Source organism: Copadichromis virginalis, linkage group LG16 (genome assembly GCF_057382275.1).
Source record: "Copadichromis virginalis isolate Kocher_CV1m ecotype Utaka linkage group LG16, C_Virginalis_male_GT1.1, whole genome shotgun sequence".
In the NCBI taxonomy this organism is placed as follows: Eukaryota; Metazoa; Chordata; class Actinopteri; order Cichliformes; family Cichlidae; genus Copadichromis; species Copadichromis virginalis.
Genome location: NC_140633.1, coordinates 23,318,416 through 23,330,333, shown reverse-complemented (window position 1 = coordinate 23,330,333; position 11,918 = coordinate 23,318,416). Strand labels below are relative to the sequence as shown.

The following is an 11,918-nucleotide window of genomic DNA, read 5'->3' as shown; positions in this document are numbered from 1 at the left end:
AATAATAATAATAATAATAATAATAATAATAATAATAATAATAATAATAATAATAATAATTCCACATTCTATATTGTGTAACTAGAGATTAAGCTGAACCGTTAAAAAAGGACAACACTAAGGTGAATTGAATTAAACTTCCGTTTATATCCTCATTTAAACGCTCGACCTACAGCCTAATTCCTCATTTATAATATTGTTCGATGCCGCTCTTCTATTTCCTTTTTTGTACACACACATACATATGTATATAATTATGTGCAACAGAGAAGGTGCCAGAACAAGCCACTTAAACCTACAATTTGCTCAACAGGTCCTGCAGATAGCTGTAATTGCTTAGTTGAATATTCGACAACCTAATTTCAGTTGTTGATTCGCTGCCCTTGGGAAAGTCCTTTGAAGTGAAAGTGAAAAGGGGGATTTCAGGAAAGTAATTAATTTTCACCAAGCGCGATTAGAAACACTTCAGACCTCCTCAACATTTGCTTATTTACCACAAATACCGCAATATCAGAAAATTAAAGAAGACATTCTTTAGCTCTCGTGTCGTCTTGTGCTCGCGCTACTTTTTTTTGTTTTGTTTGAATGGCATTGCCACCCAAGGGGAAAGAGGGAAGGGAAAAGGGACAGCAGACGGAGTCACCGGTGAGGACGAAAGGTGAGAAAGTGGAGTGAGCTGGTTTGATTTGTCAAACGCACACATGAAACTGAGAGGAAGTGTCTACTGATACCTTTTAAATCAGTGAAAGCACGCGAGTTGTTGTTTTTTTAACTATCTGATTTCAGAAATTCAATACAAGGTGAGAGTAAACGTCAACGAACATCTGTCTGCAGTCGCTTTCCACCCTAAACCTGACAGCATTATTAATTTTCACATGTGCTGCCGTCCTCAGGTATTTCAGGTACATCTCTTAAGTAGCCTACTTTTTCTTTAAAAAACTAAACACAAAGTTCTCATTAGAATAAAGCTGTTGGGATGAAAAGATGAAACTACTGACCTTTAACACCGAGGACACACAGTTCTCATATAATACATAAAGATGTAAATACGAGATGCGTATAACCTTTAAAATCAGGGTAGAATAAAAAAAAGAAAAGAAAAAAAAACTGTCCAGCAGTCGTCTGCGTGATCGCTGCAAGTGCGCATGCGCTAGCAGCACTTTCACTACCTGCCGCACAACCCCTGTATTTCACATGGGGCAGGCGGGAGTTACCATTCACTTGCGTGTATGCTGCTGCTGAGTGCTGGTTGACAGTCTCAGGCGACAAGAGGAAAGCAAGGCACAGTTTTTCTTTTGCTTCATCTTCTTCATCTTTACCAACGCCGTACCACTGCTGGATGGAACCATGAAGCAGGAAACACTGGAGCACTCTTAAGGACGCTGCCGTTTGTACTTTTCGCATGATAATCACCGGGGAGATGAAGAACTGAAGTGTTAAGTAAGTAAGCAAACGTACGAGCTGCAGTCTAAGTGAATCTTCATTTTAATGTCGTCCTGCTGACGCTGTCTGAATAAGCTGCTCTTTATAAAGTGCGTTTTGTTTTTTCTGTACTTAACTTGGAAGTTATCTATACTTTGTTTGATTTTTGTGCAATATTTTGCTTTCAGAGACAGTTTGTGCCAACATGTCTAAACCGATGGATCACGTTAAACGTCCGATGAATGCTTTCATGGTTTGGTCCAGAGCCCAGCGCAGAAAAATGGCTCAGGAGAACCCTAAAATGCACAACTCCGAGATCAGCAAGAGACTGGGAGCGGAGTGGAAACTTCTCACCGAGTCTGAGAAAAGGCCATTCATCGACGAAGCCAAACGGCTGAGAGCGATGCACATGAAGGAACACCCAGACTATAAATACAGACCGAGGCGGAAGCCCAAGACTCTGATGAAAAAAGACAAGTTTTCTTTCCCCGTGCCCTATAATCTCGGGGAGCACGACGCACTCAAAGTTAACGGGCTTTCCACTGGAGCACTTTCCGAGTCTATCATTGGGAACCCCGATAAGGCAGCAGCAGCTGCTGCGGCTGCGGCGGCCAGGGTATTCTTCAACCCCTCCATGTCCACGAACCCCTACTCATTTTTCGACCTGGGATCCAAGATGACCGAGCTTTCCCCACCTTCGTTTCCGTACGCTTCTCCTTTGGGTTACCCGCCGGGAGGCGCTACGGCTTTCACCGGGACAGGTGGCGGGACGCACGCCCACACTCACTCACATCCGTCCCCGGGAAACCCAGGCTACATGATCCCGTGTAACTGTACGGCCTGGCCCTCAGCAGGACTCCAACCACCCTTAGCATACATTCTGCTCCCCGGGATGGGAAAACCTCAACTTGAACCGTACCCTGCATATGCTGCGGCATTATGATAGGCCCACTTTGGACATCTGAGAAAATGAAATGTGAAATCAAAACAAACAGAAAAAAAGCTATTCACGCAAGAGTTTTATTGTGCATGCACAAACCTGTACATGTGATGAAGTGCTCGTCGTCTCAGATATCACATGTGTATGTATATTGATTAATGCCTTTATCTAAGGTAATGCTTATTTAGAGAACTCTCTAATCTATTATTACCAAGCCATCACTTCACACAGCCACAAGGAAAAGGACTAAAAAGATGGCACACATGCACACAGTTGAGAGAGAGGTATAAAAGCAGTTTCCCCTTGTGAAAACTCATTTTTAAGGGTGTCCTGATCGATTTCTATCTTTTGCACCTGCCTGACTAACCAGTTTGGAATCAAGGGCAGCATATACAATGACCATGTTAAGGATCAAGGCATTTCCTCGCAAATAAGTTGCCGGAGGTTATAATTCACGGGTTAAGGGGAGTTGTTACAGCACTGTAAATGTGTACAGATAAAAATGACTTTAGTTTATTTGCCGTTATAGGCTTAGTGTTTGAGATAGGGCCAGGAAGCTACGTATTTCACTAGAAACCCGGTGTATATTTTGAGTTTTTAAACCGTTTTATAGATGTCTGTACTATTTATTGTTTAGTGGAATCTATGGTGAACCAGACGATTTTTTAAAAAAAAAAAGTGAATGAGGCTAGTTCTGTATTATTTGCACATGAAACGTAGAGGATGTAATTTATTTTGAAGGTGATATTCAGTTTTAATGCTTTATAACTTTCGGGGTTTGATTCACCAAACCCCATTTTCTTTCTCTTGAAAAAAAAGTTCAGATTTGAAGATGCAGAAGAAGATTAAAAAAAGTTGCAGATGGAAGTTTATTTAGTGGGTTTATAATTTCCTGGATTCACCATTCTCCCACTCCTCGTATCATGTGCAGAAAAAAAAGACGTTTTTAACTAACTCTTATGGAATTTGTATGTTTTGTGTTTTCTTTAACCTCCGTTATGTACTTCAAACTATTGCTACTGTTCACTTGTTCAGCAAAGGACTACAATAAAGCGTATTCGGATTAAACGGAAGGGAATCGCGGCTGTAGTTCTTGATGAGATGAACAAGATTGTTATCTTTTCTTTTTCCTGCTCTTGCTCCTCAGTCCAGGTGAAGTGTAAGGTATCCTCCAAAGGCCGCTTTTGTCCGCGCATTGAATGGCATTACTAGGGGGGGAAATCTAAATCAGCCCATTGTTATCAAGAGCCAAAACCTTATTTATCACAATTTTAATCGTGAATAGGAAGGAAGATAAAACTGTGTGGTACTCTGAGCTTTCTTTTTCCCAAGGAGAAAGAAAGAAAAAAAGGAGAGAGCTGCTTTAAGGCTGCAGAACAAACACGTCTTTTATGCTCTAAATCAGCCTGAGCTGCGCGCTCTAAGGTAAAAAAAAAAAAAAAAACTCCAAACAGCAATAGCAATTAATACAAATTAAAAGAACAATAACTTAAATTTTAAAGACAAATAAATGCTTATCACCCGATTTAAGGAGTGTGCAGTCACGTGTGCGCGTACACCTGCGTGCGTAAAACAGGTGTGTATGTGCATTACCGCGCACGTAGTTTTTTTTTTTTTTTTTAAAGTAAAATGCGTAATTTAAGCAAAGCGCTTCTACCAGACTACACTAAGAGATTAATTCATAAGGATCAGAGCGATTATGCAAAACTAATTTGGACAGTCCAGGGATAATTATCTCCGTCACGGTTAATTAAACCCTTTCACCGCTATGTTCTCCATTGTAACACCTCGATCTCTCCTTTTTACGGAACTTCCTTCTTGGCCTCGAAAACAGCGCGTTGTGTTTAGTTCACAGTAGAAAAGCGCAGAGCGGAAAAAAAATGTGTACTTTTTGACACCGGAATTTGAAGCTTTCCTCCAGGTTAGGCCTCTTTTTTTTAAGAAAAAAAAAAAAGAACTCCTCGTTCTTTTTCATTTTGTAATGAGATATTTCTGAATGACGTGTCACGAACGACAAAGCGTATTTTTTGGAGGTGTCATAAAAGGGCAAAACTGTCGGATCAAAACAGAGATCGTCCCGGAGGCTGTGAAAGAATCCGCATTGCGAGTTCAGCGACCATTTCTTTCTCTTTCTTTGACCCTTTTTTATTATATTTTTTTTTTCTTGAGCAAAAGAGGAAGAAAGCTGAAAGAACTTTTTTCCAACTCTGGGAGCGTTTAGACGGTCGAGGAGGTTTTGTCTGGGAACAAAACGTGGGTTGGGAGGTTTTGTGAGAGTGTTGTTTGTTGAAGTGGAGCTCAGCAAAAGCGGCTGCTTTCCCTCATTGTGATGAAAGCAATCAGTGGTATTTGGAAAACTGTTAGCATTGTGCACTTCTTCTGTGTCCATTGTGGAGGATTTCTTTTCACAAGGTTTTTTTTCAGTCGATCCAGCTGGCCGGAGTGAATAGCAGTGCAATGTGTACACGCTTTGTCCCTCCAAGCCCTTCAAGTAGCCCACATTGAATAGAGTGAGTTGACACTGCATGACAGTGAAACAACATAATAAAAAATACATGAGCGCATGAATAGAAGCAGGCGCATAAATAAATAAAATGGGTGGCCAAAACTGGATAAACTGAATGACAAAACGGTGAAAGGGGAACAAAAAGATATTTAACACGCTAGATTAGCATTAGAATGCAATCTACAAGCCAGAACAATTGATGAATAGGTTTACCGGCCAAGAAAGAAATGGACTAAATGCCTTTTGAATAGATAGCCTATGTTTTTTCTGACTAAGAGGGGAACTCAATGGGAAAGGTGGAGATATAACTATGGAACAAAAGTGGGAGAAAACTTTTTTTTCTCCCTCTATAAAATGTTGATTTTCTTGCAGGAAAACCAGGAGAAATAAAATCAGATTCTGGCGACATAATATATAGTTGGAATAATTTGGGGATGATTAAAAGTCTAAATACTTGGATATATAACCAAGTTAAACTGACAGACTTATTAGGGGTAATTCTTCCAGGTTCTCCTGACTTTTGATCCTTATCCTTAGTTTTGCAATTGCAATTAAGAGAGATCCTTTTTTTCAGTAGGTGAACTTTTCTCATTACACTTTTTCTCTGTCTGAAAAAAGTTAAATCTGGCCACAGAAAGAGCTGCATGATAAGCATATGATGTAATCAAAATGTAAAAAAATAAAAAAATTTGAAGGTGCTAATCATTGTGAGCAACTGTTAAAAAACACTGGGGGAATTCAAAGGGTTGTTCAGATTAAATAAAGATTAAATAACTCTTTTATCTAAACCGAAAGTAGTGCAAGTAGCAGCCCTCCGTCAGGTACAGTGCCTTTTGTTGGCATCAAGGGAGGGAGGCATAGAAAGCATTTATGTCTATTTGATATATCTGAAGTGTGTACATGAGATAAGGACTTCTCTTTCTAAAGAGCAGGTTGTAAATTAATTTTTGACTTTATTGATGTCTGTTAAACTCTGAGCAAAACTGGCAGCGGGGATCTGACATGACAAGTGCTTTTAGCTAAAGTGTTATTCATAGAAATTAATAGTCTAATATTCAGAGAACACTCAAAAAATTAATAAAATATTTTAAATTCAACCAAATTAAATAGACTTCTTTTTTTATTTAAACTGTAACTAGTTAAAGAATATTTTTTAATAGGAAAAAAATGGCAAAAACTGAAATTAATGTTTTCATTGAAAAAGAATATCCAGACAATACATGCCTTGGTATTTTACTCTAGATATTGACAGTCAATACAAAGGTTTCTACATAAGATTTAAAGCCATGGCTGCCTTGTGTTTTCATAAGCCCCCGCCTGATGCCCTGATATCATTATGTCTTAGTGTTAAACCCTTTATGTGCCTGTAAGACATTTGTAGAAGTGAGATTAGGCAAATTAACATACATATGTATCACCAGTTCAGCCATGTTGACCTTAGAGGGATCTACAATGGTTTCCTCATCTCTAATTCGCCAAGGGCTGCCCCACAAGCAAGTGGATTATCACCTGGCTTCAATGGCCTGAGATGGATCATTTTAGTATTTCTTCTGACATGAATAATACATCAATATCATCTGTTTGAGGATATTTTCTCAATTTGTTTGCAGGAGTGTGCTTCTTGCTCACCTGGTTGTCATAGCATGTGTGTAATGCTGGGAGATATACAGCCAGTGCTGGCTTCTCCGCGAGGAACCTCAAAGAGTCTGATCACTGAGTTCTCCATCTCATTTTAGGCAAATCAAAGTGTGAAAAGTCTCTCCTGAAGCAATATCTCCATCATCAGGCTGGGTCAAGAATGTTTATGGAGGCTGTGTGCCATATTACCTGTAATCTCCAGAGTATGAACTGCTGTATTTCTTACTTCTCTATGCTCCCAGGAGGGGGAAAAAATGCCAAAATTATCTTGCATTGCACCTTTTCCGCAACACTTCAACATGGCAAATCAAAGCCTCAAAACCATACATGTCACTGTGCCCAAGGTCACCAAGAGAAATGAGAAATCTCTGTGTACTGTACAGTCCATCCCTATAAACATGGCACACAGCCTCTGAAGTCTGACTCTGCCTTTAAGAAGTCCAAGTTTGTTTAATAGTACATAATGCAATAAGTAGATGGACCCGTGCTGGAGTTCAGAGAGGGGATGCTTGAATAAGGTTGGGGGCAAATGGGTGCATGCAGGAGGGGTGCTGGTTGAGGTGATTGTGAGTTTTGCAGGTGAGATGAGTAACCTGCACTTAGAGTCTGTACAGTCTTTAGCAGCAAAATCGTAACCCCACTTTATTTATTTCGGTTTGTTGGCATACATTTTAGTGCATCTTTTACATCGGTAAATTTTTATAATTGGAGAATCTTGAAAATAAAACTTGAACGCTTTTCTGTATGAAAACATTTCCGCCTCATATTGACAGGAAAAAATAAAAAAAATGTGATCCTGCAGATTATTTAACTGTAATATTTCGAGGCTTTGTAACAGCTCAAACAAATTCATTTGCTTAATGCACAAATTTTATATTTGAAGAATTTATTTCAGGAAATAAAAAGTTAGTTGTATTCAGGGTCCTCAAATAACTCAAATAGTATTGTTTATTGTAAAGGGTTTCCATATGTTCCGTATCGGCTCTCCTTTTGCACCACTACTCTTCTCAAACCTTAAATGGGTGTAAACGTAAAAATAGTCCGTGTTATATTTTAATCTTGATTGTATAAGGAGTCTGCCACTGAGGCAAGCATGAGAATATAATATATGAATTAGATTAGTAAGTAGATGACTATAGAGGAGCACACCTTTAACAATAAATTCTCAAAACTGTACAAAATTAAAGAAATATTTTAGATGTATTATATCACACAAAGGTAAAAATGTTGCATTGACATTTATTTCTTCATGGCCCAAACAACATGTGAATTATTTTACATTTTTTTGTGCAAAACATATGCTTTAACACCAATTCTTATTCTGCTGCCTTCATGAAATATGCAGTTTGTGGTAAAAGGAAAGGAAACATATATAAGGGAAAATTAGATTTTGTCATTTTTTTGAAATATAAAATAAAATATAAAGGATACAGCATAAAAAAACCCAAAACAACATCAGCTAAACACAAAGAATACCGTTTCTTTTCAGACTGTAAATATAAGAATAAAATAAATGCACAATGAATAGATATTTCCCTCATCCCCTCTACTCCCACCCAGCTACCCAAATCCCTTAATAATTATTAGGTGAAACCTTCATTTTCAAATAGTCTGTAGACAGAGAACTGTGTTGTGCACGAGCTTGTAAAGGCAAACAAGAGTGTTCAGTTTATCCGGGGTAATTCCAAAACAGAGAGAAACATTCAAAGCGAAACAGACCCTCCTCTTAGCATTTTGTCTGACTCTAAAGCTCCCACTGCTGACTAAAGGAACTCATTGCACTAATGACTTTTTAACCATGCTGAGCATGAGGAGGAACATTATTTCAGAAATCATGTTCAGGCGTTACATAGGGTGGTATGCAAACATAAAATCTGAGAATACTGTACACAGGTATAACATTGAGAGAGAGAAAAAAAGAATTGCATATGTTTTCGTCGATAAAGTCGCAATTTCGAGAAGATTTAACTTTATATAAAGATCGTATAGCTTCAAGGTAGTCACTGAAATCATTAAGTTAATAGCCCAAAACATGAGGCATAGGATTATTCTATGAATCCATCAATAAATTAGAATAATGTCAGCGAGCAGCCTTAACAAATGTTCTTTAAACTGACATGACATTTTTTGTTCCATTTCCAAATGACCGCTGGCTGAGATTGCTGGGTCTCGTATTAATTCTCAGGTTTTCAAGGAAAAATATATCTATCTTAAGTAGAAATAATGAAGTTGAAGAGCTGATGCCCCGAGGAGCAGTCACAAAGAATTATATCTTTCTATAACACAGGACACAGGCAAAAGATAAGTACCTGTCAGTTGGCATACTCTCTTCTACATGTGCCTATCAATAAAAGAGATTATTTTTCCCAGTTATTACAACAAAGATCTGGGGGGCTCGAAGATTGCACCTTTAATGAGAAGGAATGATTTCCTCCTGCACACTCACAACCACACTTGAAGTGAGTGAGCTGTAATGCCATCACCCCCCCCCCCCCCCCCCCTCGATTTTACAAGAACTTATTAAAATGAAATATTGCCAACATTAATGCACAGGGATTATTTATTACATTTTAACAGGATTATGGTGTGCAAAGCTTGATTTGGGATTCATACCCTGCATTGTGATATCATGGTTTAGCAGTCAAATTGTGCAGACTTGTTGTAATTAACAGTGGCAAAATAGATCATTGCCAAATGATATGTCGCTCCATGAACTAATCTTTGTGTACTGAAATGTCGGGAACCTGAAGAATGCATGCGCTGGATGAGAACTGGGATTTTGTCTTTTGGCTTGTGCTACTTTCCCCTTACTTTTCTCTCTGAAAGACATTGTCCTAAACTCCATTACTCTCATAGCTGTTTATTTTTTTATTGAATTTTATAGTGTCAGGTGCAGCGCTTTATTTCATAGACTTGACACTGATCTCATGACTGTGGCTGTCAGATTGTTTTTTCCGCACTCAGTTTCACAGCGAGCCATGGTGTAATGCGCTGGAACAACTTTATGGATGCCTTAGTAATGACGATATAAAGAACGCTAGTGTACGCACCTTGATGACAGTAAAGCAATAATTTGTTTGGGCACCTTATCATATTCGGCAGAAAATCCAACACATGCAAAACGCGTCTTTAATCTCGAAAACATGGCCGGTTCATGAAATGTGCTATTAGTTATGCTGATGAAGGAGCATGACTTCATACCTTAATTGTGAAGTAATGTGAAGGTCCTCAGAACAAATCTATTATGTATGGTCCTACCAGACATCACATGCAGGGGTCCTTCAGACATCCCATACTCTTTAGCCACACCATCACGCTGTGCCTAGTCAAATTGTGTTGTGGAAATTTTCCATGTTCTTTGTTACAGCAAAGGGGTTACATTGAAGGTAATGGCTTTTGAACATAGTATTTATACCGGCTTTGTTTGCTTGTGTGTGGGAAGAAAAGGGATCTATAAAAGGATGTGAATGGGGAAAGCAATCAAAAGTCTGGCCTTCACTTTCGCTGTGCTGCTAACAAAGATGATACAAGGGTAGGAGCTGCTGAAGTACCTGCATATAGAGGGACATCTCTCTCTCTCCTTTGAGCCACTGAGAGGTGCTCCTCTCTAAAGGTTTCTCAGTTTTTTTTAATATGTAAGATGTATAGTTTTATTCAAAGTAAATAGCCGCTAATAGCCATTAAAATCGTGGAGTAAATACACAGCCAGTCCCACAACATCCATGCAACTCTGCAACTTCCAGCATGCTAATTCGAGCACACTAAAGTTATTTGTATGAAAAATAAAATGGGTCAAGTGGAACAGTGCCCTTTGACAGTCCTTTTCAACATAGAAAGAAACCTTGGAATTATTCCCTTCCACATATAAACTGTCACAGGAGACCGAATGAACTTGAATGTCTAAAACCAAACCTCTACTTTGATATTGATGCAGACAGGTGTAAAAATATACATAGCGAACACAGAGCAATAATAAGAGATTTATGTATGTAGGGCGCAAAAGAAATGCCGAGCCGATGCCTGGTGCTGTCAGGTTCATTTTCCTGTTGCGTCATTCACCATGCCAGTGCACAGTGAAGCCAAATATGGCAGAATCCTACACTCCTCGTACCACGTGCCTCAGGATCTCTTGTCAGGCAAACAGATGTCTGAGCAATATGAATTGTTGGATGTTTGTGTGCGCATGTAAGAAATGAGTAAACAAGTTGAAATATTTCCCCCTTAATTTGATGCACAATGCTTCCTGACAGCTAATTCATTTCATGCAGATTCAAGACCCAGTGTCATATGTCAGGTCCTTTCTGCTCAGATAAATATGTGAGCTTGTAGCAAGTAGCTACTAATGCAAAATAACAAAATGAGGCAGGCATTGCTGTTTAGCCTGTAATATTATCAGTTCCTTCTGACCCTATCTAACCTTTTACCTATACAGTCAATACACCGAGAGGTGATAAAAGACCATGGGTGAATGGAGTGTGTGTAATGTTGCAGCCAGCAGCGATTACAGAGGTAACACGAAGACTTGGAAGCAACACTAAGACAAGGCTTTCTACGTGTACTAAATTGCTGGACAGCTCCAGGGCTGACATTTAAAACATAACATCACCAAACAAAAACACATTAAAAGAGAAAAGCTGAGCAGGGGGCTTTGAGGAAAACCTGAAATTCAAGTTTTGGCGAAGGCAACTGACCCAAATTTCCTGGCCCTTCTTTTCCTTAACATGCTTCTGCAAGCCTGGGCCCTGGGGTGACGTTTCCCTTATACAGGGATTGCCAGTGCATTTACATAGCATGGTTAATGAGAGATCAACACCAGGAAAGCGCCTTGAATATAAAGCTTTCTTGTAAAAATAATGAGCGAGCGATTGATCCATACTCAAACAAGCCGGTTTGCTGAGTTAATACCAAAGGCAGATTATAGCCAGTGCCAAAAGTGCCCTGGCGTGCGACGCCTTTTGCTTAGAGGGTCCCCAAACTTGTCATCACATTAGCACATGGTCAAGGAGTACATCCTACCACTCTCATAATCTGCTTTCCTGCACAATTAGCCTTCTATAATAAGGCGGCTGTCTGACAGCCAGTAGGGAGAAAAGAGGGAAATCACTGAGTTTTACATAGGACGGATGGATCATTTACAGCCACTGAAATATAGACTCTGAGGTGATTCTCTTTCTAAGTCATCAGTGGTCCTCACACCGAGTCTAAACATTATGGAAACATGGAGGTTTGCTCTTCTTTATTGTGCCAAGCATCTATTACACTTTGATGAAGCCAAACAAAGGAGGGCAAGGGAGGGGGTTGAGAGAAATAAAGAGGGAGTAAGTGAAAGAGAGAGAGCACCCGTGGCCAGGGCAGATGTGTTTTAGCCCAAATTCTGACAGAATCAGATGCTGAAGAGGGTGGAATGGTAGG

General features: G+C 39.3%; 1 protein-coding gene across 1 annotated transcript; it reads left to right on the top strand.

Annotated features, from left to right (window-relative positions):
* Window positions 1–659: 659 nt before the first annotated feature.
* On the top strand, window positions 660–3,435 carry sox21b (SRY-box transcription factor 21b). The gene is made up of 2 exons (XM_085433895.1): window positions 660–1,440; window positions 1,611–3,435. Exon 2 carries the CDS (start codon window positions 1,628–1,630, stop codon window positions 2,363–2,365), a length of 738 nt encoding a protein of 245 aa, XP_085290021.1. The 5' UTR covers window positions 660–1,440; window positions 1,611–1,627; the 3' UTR covers window positions 2,366–3,435.
* The last annotated feature ends 8,483 nt before the right edge of the window (window positions 3,436–11,918 follow it).